Here is a 22276-nt window from a genome sequence, read left to right as displayed (position 1 = left end):
AATAAATGTAATCATTTGTTACGGGCGAGAAAAAAATAGCTATTTTATTTTTCAAATGTTGTGTTTTTTTTTTCTTTTTCTTTTTTTTTTATAGTAAAGGATGTTGTGGCTATTTTATAATAATAACTTAATAAGGATAGAGATAATAATTGCAACATTAATTACTTCCCAAACCATATAGCTTTATTATAGTTAAGATTACATTAATCCTCATATGCGGTCATGTTGTTAGGTGCGGCGGTGCGGCATTATCCTTGTCGTTCAATTAGCTTAATCTAACGGTTGCAGTAGCTTCTTGATTTTGGAAAGTCTAAATCGCGTTTATTAAGTGGGTGGTGTTATGGTAATTATAGTGACCATTTATAGTGACCGCTTGACAAAATATACCAACATTATTAACAAAAGGCACCGATAGTGTTACGAAAAAGCATAACAATGAAATGCACAAATACACTTAAAAATACACAGCACACTCAAAAAATACATAACATGTTCAAAGTGATGAATACACCCACAACACACAACACATGTTGGATTTATGTTGAATTTTGAACATGCAAATATTTAAAATTCATCACATGTTCAAAATTCAAGCCCATTAATAAATTTAACATGGCCATTTAATTATTTATTAATAAATATATTTTAGGTGTATCTAGTTGATATTTTTTTTTTATAGGGGTTTTATCTAGGTACCAGGGTGGTTCATGTGTTAGGAGGCAGTACTACCAAAGGTTTTAGAATTATGATTTATGACTTATGAGGATGAGTAATTGGGACGGATTAGAAACCAATTTTGGTTGCTTCTCAATTAATACAACTTTACAGTTTACACCTAAAACGATTTTAATTTTACGTGAAAGAGTTTGTGTGGTACACATTTAGGTATGTATTAAATAAAAACTTTTATATACTTAATTACTTTTTGGGACGGATTAGAAACCAATTTTGGTTGCTTCTCAATTAATACAACTTTACAGTTTACACCTAAAACAATTTTAATTTTACGTGAAAGAGTTTGTGTGGTACACATTTAGGTATGTATTAAATCAAAACATTTATATACTTAATTACTTTTAAAGTGATGAATTTTAAATAACTTTCATAAACTTTATTCAAACTTTCATAGAATCTTTTAAATTTTAAGTTTGAGATCTATTAATTTTTTAGTTTAAATTGATAAATTATATTGATTTATCTTAAATTAGAGATGATGATTTCAATCCATCTTGCATATATCCACATCAATCCACCCTGCATGGATCAAATTTATTATTTTTTTTATGATAGTGGGTGGTAAATATTAAAAAATTAACTATGTCGTTGGTCGGGTTGCATTAGAGTTTTATGTACATAACCCACCTAGAACCTCACATGACCCATCCTGTGTGTGTATATTATATATATATATATATATATATATATATATATATATATATATATATATATATATTTATATATATATATATATATATATATATATATATATATAGTGATATATATATATATATATATATATATATATATATATATATATATATATAGAGAGAGAGAGAGAGAGAGAGAGAGAGAGGCGATCAAATGCAGTCATGTTGTTAGGTGTGGTCATATGGTCAATTACAGGCCATTAGATTAGATAGATCCAATAAATCACATTAATCAAGATTCTTTCAGTATTTTCGTGCACGTTCTCTTACCCAGCGAATTGCAAGGGTAAACTCGTCATAGGGCACCGGAATTAGGGAAATCACATTGTTGTGTGTTTTATTTGTGTAATTGGTGCATTATTAGCCTTACTCTGGTGTATTTGTAGATTCCCGTTGGTGCCAAGGTCAGGTGCGGTAATGCCTTCCTGTGTGGTCAGTGCGGCTGCACCAATTGTTATAAAAATATACACCATCCATGTTATGAAATGCACAGCAAAAAACATACACAAATTAGGTACGCATCACCAAAAACGCGCCATTAGATATGAATAAATACACCATACAATGTTCGGGAATACACTATTGGTGTGTTTCACTGTGGTGTGTTTTATTACACTATTGGTGAATGTTGTCAACACTGTTGGTGTATTCTGAAACCCGGCCGCTATAAATGGCCAGTGTAATTACCATAACACCCCTACTTACAAAAACGCGTGAAAATCCTCAAATCCTCAGAATTAGCCACTGTCGTTAGATTAAACTGATTCAACGACACAGATACGACCACACCGCCACACCAAATGACATGACCACATATGAGCCCTCTTCTATATATATATATATATATATATATATATATATATATATATATATATATATATATATATATGGACGCACTCAGGTGCGAATAAGTGCCCAGGAAGGAAATGCGAACGAATCAGCGCGCGACACGTGTCCAGATCTAATAACTTAAAAAAAAACGCGGTGGCATTTTCGTAAATAATTGAACATCGAAGTGCAAGTAAAATATCTTATAAGTGCACCTATTTTCACCTATAAGTGCATGTAATTTTGCCTTGTTAGCATTCACTTTCCGCAACCATTCATGCACCTGGGTGTGCTTATAACTATATGTGCAACTATTTATAACTATAGGTGCAACTACTTATAACTATAGGTGCACCTACTTTCACCTATAAGTGCATGTAATTTTGCCTTGTTAACATTCATTGATCTGAGTTCAGCGGGTAGTAATACTCCTGAAAATCACTCGCAAACATTCATACACCTAGATGCAACTACTTATACCTATGTGTGCAACTACTTAGAACTATAGGTGCAACTACTTAGAACTATAAGTGCAACTAAGTATTGATGCTTAGTGTAAATTTTTACTTGCACCTATAATACATTTTGCATGCACTTGTAATACATTTTACTTGCACTTCGATGTTCAATTATTTACGAAAATGCCACCACATTTTTTTTAAAAATCAGTGTTTCTCATCCATTAGATCTGGACACGTGGACGAACAGAATCCATTCCTATTTCGCGCCTGGGCGAGCCGTTCGCACCCGAGTGCAAGTCTATATATATATATATATATATATATATATATATATATATATATATATATATATATATATATATATATATATATATATATATATATATATATATATATATATATATATATATATATAGGGAAGGGATCAGGTGCATTTGTGGCTTCCCGTGCGGTTGTGCGGTAGATTAATGTGCGTGAGTCGCGTGCTTAATGTGCCCGAGATTTGTACTTAATATGTGTGAGTGTGTAATTTTAATGTACATGAGTTTTGTACTTAATGTGCCTGAGTATTGTGTTTAATGTGCGTGAAGTTTGTGCTTAATGTGCGTGACTTGAGTTCAGAATTACGAGCTCAGAAGGAAGAAGAACAGAAAGAGAAGGTGGGTGAAACTTTTCTGATTGTGTGTGAATGGATGGATATATGTAAACGTACATATGGCTGTTCTTTTTATGTTAAAAATAAGACAAATCCATTCCTCCACCACTTCGAAACAAAAAACACGAAAAAAATGCAGCAGTGGATGCACATAATTTTCACAGCAGTGGATGAAGAACATACTCACGCACATTAAGCACACAACTCACGCATCTTAGGCACAAGACTCACACACCTTAAGTACAAAACTCATGCACATTAACATTACACACCCACGCACATTAAGTACAAATCTCAGGCACATTAAGCACAATACTCACGCATATTGAGTACAAACCTCACGCACATTAATCAACCGCACAACCGCACGGGAAGCATTCAACCGCACGGGAACCTTACACTATATATATATATATATATATATATATATATATATATATATATATATATATATATATATATATAATATGTTCAGGTGCGGTGGGCAGCCCCAGATGCGGTTGTGCAGTTAAAACAGAGCCATTGATTCTACTTAAATCAACGTTCAAGATTACCAAATTAAAAAAAAAAAAAAAAAAAAAAAAAACACGGTGGCAATTTTTAATTTTTGTATCTAGGTCAAAATTAAGGTGAGTGGTTTTGTGATTAAGCTGCATGAGTTTTGTATATAATAAGGTGCGTGAGTGTTGTACGTAAGGTGCGTGAGTTTTGTGCTTAAGGTGCGTGGCTTTTGTACTTAATGGTAGTAGTTGTTGAAACTTAAGGTGCGTGAGTTTTGTGCTTAAGGTGCATGGATTTTGTGCTTAAGGTGCGTGAGTTTTGTACTTAATGTGCGTGAATTTTTTTGCTTAATGGGAGTAGTTGCTGAAACTTAGGTGCATGAATTTCCTTCTTAATGTGCGTTATTTTCATACTTAAGGTGCGTGATTTGTATGTTTAAGGTGCGTCAGTTGTGTAAAACTTAAAGCGAACCATTTTTAAAACCTTAGGTGCGTGGTTTGTGTTCTTAAGCTGCTTTGTTATGTGCTTATGGTGCGTGGTTTGTGTTTTTAAAGTGCATGATTTGTGTTTCTTAAAGTGTTTTGTTTGTGTGCTTAATGTGCGTCCAACCGCACGGAAAACTATTCCCGCATCTGATCCCTTCCATATATATATATATATATATATATATATATATATATATAGAGAGAGAGAGAGAGAGAGAGAGAGAGAGAGAGGTGATCACATGTGGCCATATTGTTAGGTGTGGTCATATGGTCGATTACAGGCATTAGATTAGATAAATCCAATGAATCACATTAATCAAGATTCTTTAAGTATTTTCGCGCACATTCTCCTACCCAGCGAACTGCAAGGGTAAACTCATCATAAGGCACCGGAATAGGGAAAATCACATTGTTGTGTGTTTTATTTATGCAATTGGTGCATTATTAGCATTTTACTCTGGTGTATTTGTAGATTCCCATTAGTGCCAAGTTCAGGTGCGGCAACGCCTTCCCGTGTGGTTAGTGCGGCCGCACTAATTGTTATACAAATATACACAATCCATGTTATGAAATGCACAACAAAAAACATACACAAATTAGGTACCATTCACCAAAAACGCGCCATTAGATATGAATAAATACACCATACAGTGTTTGGGAATACACTATTGGTGTGTTTCACTGTGGTGTGTTTTATTACACTATTGGTGCATGTTGTCAACAATGTTGGTGTATTCTGGAACTCGATCGCTATAAATGGCCACTGTAATTACCATAACACCCCCACGCGCGAAAATCCTCAAATCCTCAGTATTAGCTACTGCTGTTAGATTAAACTGATTCAACGACACAGATACGATCACACCGCCACACCTAATGACATGACCACATATCAGCGCTCTTCTCTCTCTCTCTCTCTCTCTCTCTCTCTCTCTATATATATATATATATATATATATATATATATATATATATATATATATATATATGTCAGTTTTTGTTTTAGATTTATAGGTGATAGTCCACTTTTACTTCTTCTTTTCCAGAACATTCATCCCCCTTTAGTCCTAGTATTATTCTGACATGATCATTTTTTGTCTTCCATCAATAAAATCATTGAAATGTCATTAAATACAATGACATTTTAATCTTTTTTTATACAAATTAAAGTAAATTGACCCACTATATTTTTATTTTACCAAAATAGGACCACAAAATTGTCATCCTTATCTAAATTCTTTATTTAAAAAAAAAAAATGTAATTTTGGGACCGCCTGACCGATCTCATCCCAATATAAAATTTTATTTATATTGAATTATTAAATTATAGCATCGACGTTGAAATGCGCGCCAAATTGACATCCAATCATCTTTGGCCTTGTTCACCCAGCCATCACGCCACGTCACTATGCATCCCGTGCAAGCTAAAGATGATCTATTTCAATTGCTCTCTACCTATACCGACGCGTATGTATATATATACGACTACGAATACGATTCTCGTTTCATATACAATACATTTGATTTGACAATTAGAGCAAGGCAATGGACCTCCCGGAGGTGACGTCACGAAGTTCCGATGACACGGCGGTGGAAGATGAAAATCGCGACGACATGCAGCTCATCCACCGCCGCATGCGGCGGCTGTCATTGCACCTCAACCCGGCGCTTTTCCCGGACTTTCCGGATCGCGGCCTGGAGATGTTAATGTGCGCGGGGAAGGGGAAGGGGAAGGCGAAGGTGTTGAAGGTGAGGACGGATATGTTGTTGCAGTACATGAAAGGGAGGCACCGAGACATCCAAGATAAGGTGTACGAGTTCTTCAAATCCAGGCCGGATTTGCAGACGCCTATCGAGATCTCCAAGGATGAGCACAGGGAATTGTGCATGAGGCAGCTTAGGGGCCTGGTCCATGAGGCAGGGATAAGGCCCTTCAGATACGTGGTCGACGACCCTGTTAAGTATTTCGCTATTGCGGAGGCTGCAGGTAGCGTTGATATGTCTTTAGGTATCAAGCTGGGTGTTCAGTACAGGTGATTTCTGTTCCCTCTTAATAAATGCCACAAATCTTTTTCATTTTTACTACTTTATCTATATAATTTGATTATTTGATGGGGGAGTCATTATGTGCCGAATTTGATAGCGTGTTAAGGAATGGTGTTGATTGATATTGCTTTGTTTGTGTTTGATGAAATCTAAAAGAGTAAATCTTGGTGATAAACAGGCTCCAATTATGTGCTTCTACTAAATTGATATTGATGTCCGTGAATCTGGATCATTGACCCTTAGGCAGAAGTTTACTTCAAACTGTAATTGATCTTGAAGTTGTACTGAGTTTTCATCTTTTATTTCTTAAGCTAAAGTCCTTAACATGACTATTTTCCCTGCAGTCTTTGGGGAGGCTCTGTTCTCAATTTGGGAACTAAGAAACACAGAGACAAGTACTTTGAAGGCATAGACAACCTGGAATACACCGGTTGCTTTGCAATGACTGAGCTTCATCATGGTATACTTGCCTTCTTGACTAGTTATCTGCTTTACAAAATGTTAAGGCCCTGCTTAGTAAACAGAAAATGTTTTCCATTTTCTATTGGAAAACTTGGAAATATGTTCAAATTCAACTAATTTTCAACTTATAAAATACTCAGTTACTTAACTCGAAATATTTTATATAAAATATAAGTATAAAGTATAAATATGATTGGTAAGTAACGAGGTGTATTGTGTAGTAAGGCTGTAAGTAGATCGGAGAAGGGATTGGTAGATACGGGTAAGGATAGGCAAATAGTGGTGGCCTGGCGGGGTGAAGTAAGCTACACTAGTAATAAGAATAGTAGTGTTAATGGTAGGTATGTCAATGACAGATGTCTAGTGGATCGTAATAAAACTAGATAGTTAGGTTTGGGGTACATATATAAGGGTGGTATGTGTATGTAAGCACGCAATAGTGGGTGGAAAGAAGCGAATAGGTGATAGTAGGTATGTAAATCAGTGGTGGTAGTGGACCAGTGGTGTAAGTAGGTATAGATAGCAGTAGATAGGTGGGGTAGAAGTTTATATAACTGATTCTAGGGAGTGCTTATAAGTTATAACATACAACACACAAGTAAATCAATGTTAGAAAAATGATCTTGTAAAGTCTGAAGTTATTTAAATTTAAAAGCTTTATCTTGCCATTCACCTATGTACTTTAATTTGCTGCTCGATCTACCATGTGATGCTCGGCAGTTTTTAGCTTCTGAACAAAGTCATACTCCTTACATTTGCCTCTGTAATTCTCGAACGGTGTTTTAATAAAACTTCCTTTTATTAAAAAAACAAATCTCACATTTTTGTCCTTTCCATAAAATTTTATTATTACCTTTTTGTCACAGACTGACAGCATCTTCAATATTTCAAGCCAGAGAAGTTCATCTTTCATATGCAGTTACTCACATATGCATGTTTATATATATAAACACATGCATATATGTCATCCAGGGAAATCCCTTGAAAGCAGATTCTTGCAATAGTCAGTCTTCTATGGATTCCTTAAGTGCTAGAACAAAAGTCTGGAGTTCAAAAAAGGATTTTTTTTTTTTTTTTAATATATGTTTCAGAGACTGAAGCTGTGTGAGTAATAAGACACATTTTGACACTTCTGATGCTAATTGCTATTATAAGTTGCTATTCCATTTCCACCTTTACAGCATTTCCATATGCTTCTTTCTTCCATTTATTGGAACTTGTTTGACAAGCTTATTTTATATAATGTTGGTATTTCTGGAATAGTTTCTTAAAGCTAATGCATGAGTGGAAATCTCATCTTTGAGCAGATTTTAAGTATGCACTTGAGTCTTGGAGGTTTAAAGATTCCACATTAGGTTTAATCACTTTGGAACATATATGGGAGATTATATTAGTATATTTTACCAAGGCATATCATAACTCCATTTTGTTCCCTTATGAATATGTCTTGCCTCTAATATATCGTAATGTGTTCACTGAAGGTTCCAATGTTCAAGGCCTTCAAACTGTTGCCACCTTTGATCCACTTAAGGGTGAATTTATTATAGACACACCTAATGATGGGGCCATTAAATGGTGGATTGGTAATGCTGCTGTCCATGGTAAATTTGCAACAGTTTTTGCAAGATTGTTGCTACCAACTCATGATTCAAAAGGTGTTTCCGACATGGGTGTTCATGCTTTCATTGTTCCAATAAGGGATCTAAAGACACACAAAACTCTACCAGGAGTAGAAATACATGACTGTGGTCACAAAATTGGCTTGAATGGAGTAGACAACGGTGCTCTGAGATTCAGGTCAGTCAGAATTCCTCGGGATAATCTTCTAAATCGATTTGGAGATGTGTCAAGGGATGGAAAATACACAAGCAGCCTTCCATCAATTAATAAAAGATTTGCTGCCACACTGGGAGAACTTGTTGGTGGAAGAGTGGGGCTTGCACATGCTTCAGTTGGGGTTCTTAAACTTGCTGTAACTATTGCTACCCGCTATTCTCTTCTACGCCAGCAATTCGGTCCTCCCAAACAGCCTGAAATCAGTATTCTTGATTATCAGTCTCAGCAACAAAAACTTATGCCAATGTTGGCTTCGGCTTATGCATTCCATTTTGCAACACTACACCTAGTGGAGAAGTATTCTGATATGAAGAAGTCTCATGATGAAGAGTTGATTGGAGATGTCCATGCTCTCTCAGCCGGGCTTAAAGCTTATATCACTTCTTTTACTGCAAAGTCATTGAACACTTGCAGAGAAGCGTGTGGAGGTCATGGCTATGCTACTGTTAATCAATTTGGTAAGTTGAGGAATGATCATGACATATTTCAGACATTTGAAGGAGACAACACAGTTCTTCTACAGCAGGTATTAACTACTCCGTAGATGTTTTCCCCATTGATAGTAGAGCTTCATATATATAAAAAGAAATGGTTAAAAGAAAAAAAAAAAAAAAAAAAAAAAGAATTAACACCTTAAACTGCTCAATCATCTCTCCTATACAACAATTATGCCCCAAAAACATAGTGAAAGTGAATCATTCATATATTAAGTTCTTTTATTGGGTAGGTACAACCAATCCATTTTAACTGAAAATTTTCCATCACTATTGAAGCATGGAAACCATTAAAAACAATTCGATTCATACTTGCAAAAAACAATGTTCTGTTGCTTTTTCTACTATTTTGATAACGCATTAAGTTAATGGATTAGAACAAATCAACTCATTGATGGTCTATATTTTTTGGACTTATATTAATGGATACTTTTAAATCAAATTCTAATTCTATTAGACCAGAAGAATCCTCAAATTACTTAACAGTTTTACAGTTCTTGACAACAAACCCCTTATTCCTTGATTTTTAATATAAATTCATATAACTTTTTTCTGTTTGAATGTAGAGTGTTTTCAGTAATGCTTGATTTCTACTTGATAAAATAACATTATCTGTTCTGTGTGAATATGTAGCAAAAACTGTGCTAGTTACAGTTTACCTCGTATGGTCCCCCCATTACTTGGCTTAATGATTTTTCTTATTATCATAAAGATCATATAACAAAATATTTGTTCTAATTACCATTTAACTGTTTGAATTGTCTCATTACCCAGTTGGCAGGATTTCTTTTAAAGCAGTACGGAGAGAAGTTCCGAGGTGGGACACTCTCAGTCACATGGAACTATCTAAGACAATCAATGAAATCTTATCTCTCTCAGCCTAACCCAGTAACTTCTAGGTGGGAAGGTGAAGACCATTTGCGAGATCCTAACTTCCAGTTAGATGCTTTTAGGGTGAGCATTACCTAGTTTATCTAATAGACAACTTTTTGTTGCACAATACTGGTACTTTACAGTATACTTAACTTTTGCAGTATCGCACATCTCGGTTACTTCAAAGTGTTGCTATTCGACTTCAGAAGCACTCAAAGAATCTTGGGGGCTTTGGTGCTTGGAATAGATGCTTAAATCACCTCTTGACACTTGCAGAGTCCCACATTGAGTCCTTCATCCTTGAAATTTTTATTCAAGCTGTCAAAAGGTACTTCTTAATCACTTGTTAATATGATTTTTTTTTTTTCCTTTTTACCCCATTGAATGGTCAATTTTCTTTTTAAAAATATTTTGGTACATTTGATGGGGACGAGGAGATGGAATTCAAATCCAGACCTATTTTTTGAAAACGGTGTAGCTTGGTGTAGAACACCACCAAACTACACCCCTTATCCTTGTCAAGGATTGATCTAATTCTTGCTTTCAATGCAGTTGTCCCGATCCCAGTTCTCGTGCTGCTCTGAAACTTGTCTGCGACCTTTATGCTTTGAATCGAATCTGGAATGATATAGGAACTTACCGCAATGTAGACTATGTGGCTCCTAACAAAGCTAAGGTATTAGTATTTTTAAATTTACTTTGGAAAAAACTGCTTTGATCTGTATGTCTAATGGTATCCTAATCGTAATTTCTCTGAACTAGCTTCGGAGAACTGTGACCTACTTATGCAACCTATAAATTGTCAACATTTCCAGTGCTTTAATGACATGGACAGTTGATTATCACTACTTGCAAAACCCGCTCTGGTGGCACTTACCTAGTCACCTGTTATTTCTGGGACTTATTATTTCATGTAATTCCTAGATAGAAAACTTTAAGGAAAAAAAAAAAACTTGAGCAAACCCCCTTCTTCTCATGCATTACGGTCTAACTGTCTAAGGATATCTTGATTACTCAAATCAAGTAGTGTCAGAGTTCTCAAGGTTGATGACTATTACTTTGGTGATTCATCTCCATTATTGAGTCTGATCATGTTATGACCTTTCCAACTTGCAGGCAATTAACAAGTTAACTGAATATCTGTGCTTCCAAGTCAGAAATACAGCAAAGGACCTCGTTGATGCCTTTGACCTACCAGATTATGTTATACGGGCTCCAATTGCTTTGCAGGATTCGGAACAAGTTTACTTACAATACGCTCAATATGCCGGATTCTAGTTCCTGCACAAGGCAATAAACAACTTCATCTTCAGATAGGATAGTTTCAAATATACAACAGAAAATAAAAAGGGGGATGGGTCTGGGATCATCATTGATTTTGAATCTACAACTATTCTTTTTCCTGATAATAATTAATAAGCTTTTTCGTTTTGCATCTTGGCTAGCAAACATGTCTACTACATATTGGATGAAATGTATGATTGTTTTCAATAAAATCAAATGGACTTGAACAAGAAAACATGTTCTAAATGCTTTCATACGCTAAAGGATCTTGGGGGAGGCCTATAGTTCACATAAGTATTTCTGGCTGCATCACATTTCTGCCTCACATCTTCACACATTTTCAGAGAAGCCTCAGAAAACTTGTTCAGTCTATCCAGGACAATGGTCAAACTAGCATGCATGCGGCTTAAATTTGAGCACCTCTCGTGCTTCTTATCTCCTCCGTCTTTCTCCATGATTTCCTCATTGTTGCATTGTTGTTCCTCGTGGCGCTGTTCGCCTGAATGGCGCAGCTCATATAGAAATGCTCTGATGGCATCATTGAGTTCTCGAGATGGCAGAGACTGAATTCCAGCTGACCAATCACGACAAAGGGCGAAAATTGGCGGGGCTATCACACGACGAGGGGAAAAGGCTCTCCTGCTCTTTCTCTCTGGTGGTTGCAAGATGCAGTTCTGCAACCAACTGTTTAGAGCTTCTACATATGATGTCTGGCTGTTGATCCAATCAGCAAAGCTCAACCCGAAACACTCCACTTCATCCAGTAGCTGTGCCACGATCTGCTTTTGATCTTCTCCCCGGGGACTACTTCTACCCGATGCTGCCTTGCCATGGTATGCTAACGAGATCGTTATATATTGAGTGTGATGACATTCGAGCATCGATCTCCACATTCTGATCAACCTGCATTCACTCATGTTCATGGATGATTACTTGATAGAAAATGTTCAGTTTTTAGAAATCACAAACATAATCTCACCCCTGAATAAGCTCCAAAAGTTGAGGCAACAACTCTTCATCCCTCATTTTTTCAATCCGCTTTGATATTGAGTCTACTGCATAGAGTGCAACCCTGATTCGGGAATGTAGATCCTTCACCACTGCTCGGGTTTTGTCAATTACTTGGGAACTAAGATCTTTGGCGAATTGGTGTCTAAGCTGGACGCGCTTACGATCATATTCCCTCCTAATTAACTCAATTGCCTACAAAACGGCAAATATTCCAATATTATAGGGTAACATTTGTGATCCTTCATCAAGTAACAGGGAAAAGATACAGAAATGTGTCTCACACAATGGTGTATGTATTCTAGGTCAAAAACTTCAGCAATCACGGATAACTTCAGTTAGATGAATACAGAATAAATAGGAAAAAATTGCACGACAATGTACAGAAAAAAAAATAATAATAATAATAAAAAATTCCAGCATTCTATAAAAGTAACCTGACCACTATTTTATAAGCCATATGTCTGCTATAGTATAGTCCAGACGGAATCATTTCATCCACCAACATCTCTGGAGTGACCAACCATTATTCCTTTTCACCCATCAATTATCAAAAGAATAACACAACGAAAATGAGTAGGAGAAAGAAGGCTCAAAATTGCAGATTTTGGAAGAAACCTTTCCAGAAGTAAAGGTCAAAAAGTTCAGGTAATTTTTTCAAAATGCTTCTAGAGAGTGTTACTCCGAAGTATTGCTTAGCAAAATGCCCGTTTTTTGGTGTCAATCGGCTTGCACCACATCAATGGGGAGTTAAAACGAGTGAAAAAGGAGAAGTACCAAAAGTCTATACAGTAACCTGAATAAATCATTCTGAATTACTTGCAAATATGTCCTTTAAAGAGGGGCTATGCCTGTGTCATTGTTAAGTACTCACTTGTTGAGTGTTACATTGGAGGTTCAAAGTCCTGGAAACAACTTCTCTGATACAGAGGTAAGGCTAAATGCATATTACCACCTAAAAGTTTGGAGCTTTGCAAATTGAATCTGGTTGTATTATTACCCTTAAATGATTTTAGTTTATGTCCACGTTTATAGGATTTTATTGTGTCCTGGTCAGGAAATAAAATGAAGAAAATCTCATTATGTCCTCTACACTTTTTTCCTTCTTCTTCACTAGTGAGTTTCTCTAATTCAGCTAAATCACATCCTTTTTTCAATGCCAATCAATATTCAAGCCCTTGAGAGTTTTTAAGAATTTTCAACCTACAATGCTTGCTTGTCTACATCAAGAAGTTCCCGAAAAACATAGAAAATTTTTGCATTCCACAGTTGGAAACAGGATTCGAGTTAGTACCTTCACTTCATCATAAAGCTTCCTCTCCCATGCATATAATCTGTCGAGGGTCGATGAGTGGCTTCCAGCAATCATGCAAAAATCTTCAACAAAATCACTTCCACTGTCATCGTTGTCATCTTTTGCATTAAGAGGGTTCCTCGATGAAGATGACCTTGAAGATGTTGTCCGTTTCCAAGTAATGACCTTTGTCCCATGCCCCTGTTCCCCTTCTGTAACACGGAAAAGCTTCACCAGGTAAGTCAAAAACTAAACGGATTCATTAGTCGTGACAACACATGCGTTTTTAACAGAATTTCTGTCATGACATTAGAATAATCACCCAAGAAAGTCTTTCAATACACTATATAACTTTATTACCTACTTTTTTTGACCTTTCAAATGTACAGGCCTAATCTTTAAACCTTAGAACAAACAAGAATTTGTTGTGTGCCCGGGATAGGGAACGGATCCAAGGGCAATGTCCCAAAGATTCGGAGCACACAGAAGTGGAAACAGTCTTCCTAGACCTCCTTATAGTGACTGCTCTTCAGGAGCATCAAGAGGTCACTATGGAATAACAAGCCATCAAGTATACTGACAAACAAGTGCTACTCTGATAACAACTAAAGCTTTCCATTTATATTTATATGGTAATATGTTAAAAAATTACTCAAGAAAAATAAGACAAAGGCCTGCAAGTGTTTAATGAAGAAAATTAGTTCACTAGAATAAACTTGAGGCTGGGATTCACCACCCACCAGAAATGTTTGCAGTTCCTCTTCGGCAGCAAGCTCCACCAATGGAAGTCAAGTAGATTGAAGCCGACAATTTTCCTGAAAGAATAGATAAGATAAAAACAGGTTTATGGGAAGGCATTGGCAATGGGGTTGGAAAAAAGGGACCAAACATTGATTCACAACTAAAGTAAATACAATTTCTCAATGGAGGTTATGAAGTTGCTACCTTTAGCTTCTGAATACCCAACTCGGATTTTGCTAGCCTCGAGCATCCTGGAAACCTCTTTACCGGATTCTGATGCTCTAAAGAACTGGTTCTCGATGTCCTTTACACTAGAGAGGAAATCTTTAGCCCTATGTGTTATGAACTCCGAAGGATCCTCTCTTTCTGCATACATATCTTTCCCCACCAAAGACTTGTCACCCTTTGATCCAGATTGCTGCATACCAGATCTTTTTCCAAGTCCATTATGACTATTGCTTTTCGCCCCCTGGGGTGTAACTGGATGGGAATTATCCACTTCCAATTTACTATATTTGGGACTTCTAGTATCCGAATTAGGTGTCATGAATTCTTCTTGAACCATATCCCCATCGCCATTCATTTCCATATCATCAAAGTTCATACACCCATCATTATCCACTGCAAATCTAAAGCTCTCTGCATTACCAGCAGGATCGAAGAAATCCCAAGAAGAGCCAGACTCCAGAGGCGGAGGTGGCGGTGGGGGCATTCGAAACCCACCATCTTCAACATACATATTCTTGACTGGTGGAGTCACCTTAACAGTAACGGCCGAAGTGCCACCCGACTTCATGTAACTCAACCTAGCAGTAAGGGGTGACACAGGGCTTCCATTGAGAACCGGAGAATCTGAAGTCCCACCGGGAATGTGAAGCGGAGAGGCTGAAGGGTCAGTGGGGGGAGTGGATATAGAGGGCTCTATCAACACCTCAGCCTCAGCATACCTCCCAAGACCAATGCCTATATTTCTCAGAGATTGAACATATGAAACATGGGCAGCTGCTAATGCATATCTAGAATCTATGGCTTTTTTGATGAACCTCTTTCTCTCTTTGCACAATCTCAAAGCTTCACTCCTCTCACCTTTTGAGCTTGTTCCCCCCATTTCTCTCTAATTCTTCACTCAAAAATTCCCAATTTCATAAAGCTAAAAATTTCCAGCAGTTCCTCAGCACCCAAGCACAAATATTTCGATCCAAGCCCCACATCTACATGCATTACAGTCCAAAAAATAAAAAACAAAAACCGCAAAATACAGATTAAAATAAAGACAGCAAGCAAGCGCATATTTAACGAAATAAAAACTCCAAAAAGATCAAACCTTTTTTTTTTTTTTCCACTTTTCCCCAAACGCCAGTACATCAAGAAGAGCAACCAAGGGTCCCTACTCAGTTCCACAGGAAATATGCTAAACCCAAGGGAAATGGAGATGAAAACTGAAAAAGGCTTGGCAAATCAAGTAGTGACATTCGGGTCTTCTGGGATTTGAATCATCATCATTCGTCAATCCAACCCATTACCCATGCATTTCACTGGACCTTTTCAGGTTTTCACGCAAACCCAAACAAACAACCATCTCTTTTTTACTTATCAAATCACTCACAAATCAAATGATAACAAACAGAGCACTACCCTGCTGCATTGCAAAGAAAAGGCACACTCACACTGTGTGTGTGGATTTCTCTTGTTTTATTGATTGGCACTTTGGGCGGGCTTGTTTTGGGTTTTAGCGTGAGGATCATTGATAAGCGGGCTCTTTTTGGTCTACAAGCATTCATTCATGCTAAAAATGGGTGTCAGAGAAGCAGCCTTTTGATAGCATTACACAGTGTTGTATAGAATATACAGTCAGCGATAAATTAATATCTTGGGCAAATGTGTAGGTTACACTTTTACAAAAGTGCCCCCGTAACGGCTCCTTAAAATCCGGTTTCACTCCTCTCCTTCCTTTCACGTTATAGGAACCACCATTTCATTATCTAATCAAGATTAATAAGTTCTTCCAAAATTGGTAAATTGTCCATCTAAGGTTCAATAGCCCGTATTTAGAATAAGAGATCAATATTTGAATCTCAACAGTGATAGTATGAGATTATGTCCAAAATCGTCAAATTTCTTATGCGCAGTAATATTTGGCTCTACCTGTCGTCCTGTAGCGCCATTGAATCACGGTAACTTACATCCTTCCACATACTCTGACGGGTCGAGGATGAGGGCCTTTTGGTTGGAACTTTCGGGGGAAGGCTAAGTTGGTAAATTGTCCATCAATGGTTCAATAGAAGAAGAGATCAAGGTTTGAATTTCAGTGGTGGCAGTGTGAGATTATGCCCAAAGTCGTCAAATTTCTTGTGCACAGTAACATTTGGCTCTGCCTGCCGAGCCATTGAATCATGGTGATTTTCATCATCTCACATACACTGATGGGTCAGAGATGGAGGGCCTTTGGAAATTCAACCTTTCAGGGGAAGGTTAAGTTGGTAAATTTTATTTATGTTTAATAAATTATAAACCACATAATAGAAATAAATTTGAAAAAAAATTATACAAAAGATTCAATTAAAAAATGTGTTAGACAAGAAATCAAATTCGTAACATTTAAATATGATAATTATTCTAAACTTATTCTGACTATTCGTAATTTTTAAATACAAAAATCACGTTACATATTTATTGAGTTATATTTTGCCTTTTCACAGTAATAAATCAAGAAAATGATGTCAGTATTCAGTAATGTACCTTAGAAAAGAAAACAAAAATTTTGATTTTTTTAAGTTTTAGTTCAATGAATTCTTAATGTAAAATATAAAGTACTCCCTAAAAAAAGGGCCTAGGTGTAGTGCAATTTTATTCACAGCTTACATTTTATCCCAGTGATACCATAATTTTGAAAGTTTTCTTTAATTTTTTGATCATTAATTTATTGTATTTACTTCAACAATTTTTTTTTTTTTGATTTTTTATCATAACTTAAATAAGATTTTTTAAAGGAAAATAAGAAATTATTTAATTTAATATAAATGTTGTACTATTAATGTAATAGCAACCTGATTAAAAAGAAATATCACTTTTTTAAAAAAATGACAAAAGAATATGTTTTACAGGTTCATTATCTTCATCTTCAATATAAATTATAACTTGTTACCAGATATTTATTGTGCAGGCTTTACCATTTTTGCCCCTCTTTTAAATTAAGATCCTAATTAGTACATGATTGTTGGATCAATCGCTGCTGTCCAAAATCCATAATTCTATGATCCTATTTTGTCCACACGTTTGTATTTTAAAGGTATTTGCATGTGAATGCAACCCTATATATATATATATATATATATATATATATATATATATATGTGTGTGTGTGTGTGTGTGTGTGTGTGTGTGTGTGTGTGTTTATTTTATTTATTTATATGTATGAATGTATATCAATATTCAAATATTAGAAAACTAAATATATAAATATACACATGTATATTTTATTGTATTTATTATAATAATAATAATAATAATAATAATAATAATAATAATAATAATAATAATAATAATAATAAGAATGATTAGTTAACAAGGGTAAAGTTGGAATAATTTAAGGTAATCTAAGATTACCTAAGAAAATGGGGGTAATCACATTACCTTCAAACATTACCGCCACATCAGCTTTCAGGTAATATAATATTACCAGGTAATCTTATAACTTGAACCAAACAAGGTATTATAACTTGAACCAAACAAGGTAATATAACATTACCAGACTCAGATTACCTAGGTAATCAAAGATGACTTGAACCAAACGCCCCTAAGGGATTTATTCCTTTATCCTAGCCCAATTCTATTTGAAATCAATATTTCTTACCCTTTATAATTTGAGGGCCCAATTCCTAAGGGATTTATTCCTTTATCCTAGCCCAATTCTATTTGAAATCAATATTTCTTACCCTTTATAATTTGAGGGCCCAATTCCTCCTATGAATTCTTATAAAGTATTTAGGGATCGTTTACTTCATTTCTCTGAAGATGAGGCGCTGAGCCGCTAACATGAAACTGAAGAAGCAAAAGTAACTCCTCTCCCAGCAAGAATTGAATAGCTGACCTCACACAATAAGTACTGTTTACGCGTGCTTTTTCCATCCTTTCATTTGGAGAAACCTAAAATGGGGTTCTCCATATTTGTACATGAAGTTGGAGAATAGAGAGGAAATAGACAATTGGAGAAATGATTTTAGTAAATAACTTCTCCAATTTTTATTTTTTCCACTTCTCAATTTTTCAATTTTTCTATTTTTCTAGAAAATCCTCCATTTTTCCAAGTTGGTAAACGACCCCTTAAGTTCTCAAAAGACCCATTTAATTATGGACTACTATATTTTTGTATTAATATCATTATCTAGCCTTATAACTCAATCTCTACAATGTGAATAATTATTAAATGACCCATATGGTATGAAGCCCAACCCAATTTTATATCTATAACCTAATATACATATAACTCTTTGTATATAATATTTTACCCTATCCACTCGTAAAATGTCTTGATCATTTCACTTGGCTTTCTCCCCACTCCATTCACACTTTCACGCCATTTCCCATCCCCAACCATTAAAAAACTTCCATCATCTTCTTCAAGAGGAATTTCTTCTAGTTTTATCTTGAAACCATTTTCATTTACAAGACTTGGTAAGAACCTTCTTCCTTTCTCATTTCCTTTCATTATTTCAATATCTCTACTGCACATGTTTATTCTCTTTTTGGAGTTTTGGATTTGTAGAAGATCAAGGTAAATATGAGCTTCTAGGGTGAGATTGTTTGGAGATTTGAGGTGGTTTGCTAGCATTAGAGGTAAACTTCATGTCCAACAACCCTATTTTCATTCCAATATGATTCTAAAAGCATTCTTGAATCCCTTAAGAATATCTTGCTGTCATTCTTGAGTTCTTGTCTGCTTTGGATGTGTTATTGTGTTGTTTATTGAGTTATATCCTTCACTCTTGAACCATTTGTTAATTGGTAGTATCTTATTCTTGTTTGTAGAATATAGAGATACCTTATCTCTTTTTCTCCATTAGTCACATCTGACAAAGAGGAGAAAGCTTCTTCTCTCTTTTTCTCCCTCCACGCATAAATACATGGGAGGGAGAAAATGAGAAAAGTTGTGCTAGTTCTTTCATTTAAGTGCGATTATAATATACAATAATAATATATTATTATTTATTAATAGTTGTGGATGTGAGACCATTTCACCTTAGACCTACTGACCCGTCCATGCTAGAACTCATACCAAGGTGATATGAACCTAATCCAAGATTCAAATAAGATGGAGTATTGTCCCAAGAATGCTCTCAAAGTAAAGATAGAGATGGATCAAAATACCTTAAATCTCACGAGAAACCCTTTGTCTCGAATCCTCAAAGACTAGGAAGAATCCCATGTAGCTTCAAGTACCTTGATGTTGCAATCTTCAATCAACTAGAGTCGGATCTAGTTTCCTTCGATTCAAGAACGAGTCCACGAACCTAAATCTAAGGTTGAAGAAAGTAAGATTGATTCGAGTCCACGAATCAATTTGCTAGTCGAGTCCACGACTAGCAACTAATTGAGCCCACAATTAGCCATAAGGTTTCTTACACAAGTGTAAAGAAAAACTTAAGAATTTTATTGAATTGAAGACTGATCAAAACTGATATGGATGTGCCATATTTATAGGTATAGGGCCAGCATTATAATTCTAAATACAATGGGAAAAAGAGTCCTAAACCTAATCTAGAAACAAGTAAATAGAGTTTTATTTAGAAAGGGATTTAAGGAATCCTTTCTAAATACAAACTAGTATTTTCTCTTTTATGCCAAACAATTTAAATTAATGATGATAAAAAATAATAGGGCTGATTTGGGCCTAATTTAATCACCAAAATCAGCACTTAAACAATTATAAAAAGCCTTGAGTTCTTCGCCATCACTAGCAATTGGACTAGAATTGGATTTCCACCATTTTTGAACATAACCAATGAAGAGTTGTCTTAATTGTTTGGACTTAGACCTTGTGATTGGCCCAACTGGTACTCTTAATGGATCTTCAGTAGTTTGGGTTGCATTATCCTCCCCTTCTTGAAAATGATTCGTCCTCGAATCTGTGCATTCAAATGGAGACAAGTCTGAAACATTGAAAGTAGAAGAGACATTGTATTCTCCTCTAAGATCAACCTTATAAGCGTTATCTCCAATCCGTGATATAACTTGAAATGGGCCATCTCCACGTTGGTTCAACTTTGACTTTCTTTCGCGGGGAAAACGGTCTTTGCGCAAGTGAATCCACACCCAATCTTCAGGCTCGAATGTGATCTTTTTCCTTGTCTTGTTCACTCGAGCAGCTATTTGTTCGTTCATTTTCTCAATTTGTTCTTTGACTTTAACATGCATCTCCTTGATCTTCTTGGCACATTCTTCTCCATCTAAGCTATCCTGCGGATTGTAAGGCAAAGCAAGTAAGTTTATGGGCGATAACGGATTGAAACCATACACAACTTCAAAAGGAGACATGTTAGTGGTTGAATGTATTGCACCATTATAAGCGAATTCAACATGAGGCAAACATTCTTCCCATGATTTTAGATTTTTAGAGATCACACTTCTAAGTAATTGGGATAAGGTTCTATTAACTACTTCTGTTTGTCCATCAGTTTGAGGATGACAAGTAGTAGAAAATAGCAACTTAGTCTCAATTTTAGCCCACAGAACACGCCAAAAGTGGCTAAGAAATTTAGAATCTCTATCAGAAACAATAGTCTTAGGGATGCCATGCAATTTAACCATCTCAGCAAAGAAAAGATTAGCAATATGAGTTGCATCATCAGTTTTAGTGCAAGCAATAAATCTAGCCATCTTACTAAAACGATCAACTACAACAAAAATAGAATCTTTTCTCTTAGAACTCATAGGTAACCCTAGAACAAAATCCATAGAAATATCAAGCCACGGGCCGCTAGGAACAGAAAGTGGTGTGTAAAGCCCTTGGGGAAGTGATTTGGACTTAGCATGGTGATATGTAGTACAATTATTCACAAAAGTCTCAACATTTTTTTTTTCATTCTAGGCCAATAGAAGTGTTCATGCAACGCATCATAGGTTTTAGAAATACCGAAGTGTCCCATAAGACCACCTCCATGTGATTCAGAGATCAAACTCACACGCAAGGAACAATTAGGAATGCACACTCTATTTTCCTTAAACAAAAACCCATCTTACAAGTAAAACTCTCCCAAAGGAGATCGTACACAAGAGGTGTAGATCTCGCCAAACACTGAATCACTAGCATAGAGAGACTTAATGAAATCAAAACCAAGAAACTTAGCATGTAAAGTAGCAAGTAAAGTATATCTCCTAGATAAAGCATCAGCCACTTTGTTTTCCGTACCTCTCTTGTAGGCAATTTTATAAGGAAAAGCTTCAATGAACTCGAGCCATTTAGCATGTCTCTTATTCAACTTACCTTGGCCTTTCAAATGTTTTAAGGCTTCATGATCAGTGTGTAAAATAAAGTCTTTAAACCATAAATAATGTTGCCAAGTTTCCAAGGCTCTTATAATGGCATAAAGTTCTTTATCATATGTGGGATAGTTGAGTGTTGCGCCACCCAAATTCTCACTAAAATAGGCAATGGGTCGTTTATCCTGCATTAGTACAACACCAATTCCAATGCCAGAAGCATCACATTCTAGTTCAAAAGTTTTATCAAAACAAGGCAAAACTAGAATAGGAGCGGTGGTGAGTTTCTCTTTCAATGTATCAAAAGCTTGTTCCTGTTTAGGCCCCCATTTGAAGATGGTGTCTTTCTTAATCAACTCATGCATAGGGACCGCTATGGAGCTGAAATCACGAACAAACTTT

General features: G+C 35.8%; 2 protein-coding genes and 1 long non-coding RNA gene across 4 annotated transcripts; 2 read left to right on the top strand and 1 right to left on the bottom strand.

The window, feature by feature from the left end:
- Positions 1-5814: 5814 nt before the first annotated feature.
- Positions 5815-11504, top strand: LOC109178501 (acyl-coenzyme A oxidase 2, peroxisomal-like). 2 transcript variants are annotated; one of them, XM_019328126.1, is made up of 8 exons: positions 5815-6390; positions 6748-6863; positions 8347-9227; positions 9970-10149; positions 10230-10396; positions 10621-10744; positions 11185-11361; positions 11397-11504. In XM_019328126.1, exons 1-7 carry the CDS (start codon positions 5903-5905, stop codon positions 11344-11346), a joined length of 2118 nt encoding a protein of 705 aa, XP_019183671.1. In that variant the 5' UTR covers positions 5815-5902; the 3' UTR covers positions 11347-11361; positions 11397-11504. The 2 variants fall into 2 exon arrangements, with proteins under 2 accessions (XP_019183671.1, XP_019183670.1); XM_019328125.1 differs by having other exon boundaries at positions 11185-11504.
- On the top strand, positions 6870-7669 carry LOC109178503. Its single transcript, XR_002053731.1, has 2 exons — positions 6870-7117; positions 7337-7669. It is a non-coding gene; the product is annotated as an uncharacterized LOC109178503 (long non-coding RNA).
- A 69-nt stretch (positions 11505-11573) lies between the features above and the next one.
- On the bottom strand, positions 11574-16237 carry LOC109178502. The gene is made up of 6 exons (XM_019328127.1): positions 15720-16237; positions 14600-15606; positions 14395-14469; positions 13655-13866; positions 12332-12555; positions 11574-12255 (listed from the first exon to the last, which is right to left on the bottom strand). Exons 2-6 carry the CDS (start codon positions 15501-15503, stop codon positions 11604-11606), a joined length of 2067 nt encoding a protein of 688 aa, XP_019183672.1. The 5' UTR covers positions 15504-15606; positions 15720-16237; the 3' UTR covers positions 11574-11603.
- Between the last annotated feature and the right edge of the window lie 6039 nt (positions 16238-22276).

Source organism: Ipomoea nil, unplaced genomic scaffold (genome assembly GCF_001879475.1).
Source record: "Ipomoea nil cultivar Tokyo-kokei standard unplaced genomic scaffold, Asagao_1.1 scaffold0848, whole genome shotgun sequence".
Lineage (NCBI taxonomy): Eukaryota > Viridiplantae > Streptophyta > Magnoliopsida > Solanales > Convolvulaceae > Ipomoea > Ipomoea nil.
Note: the sequence above shows the minus strand (reverse complement) of the source record. Positions and strands in the feature narration are given on the sequence as shown.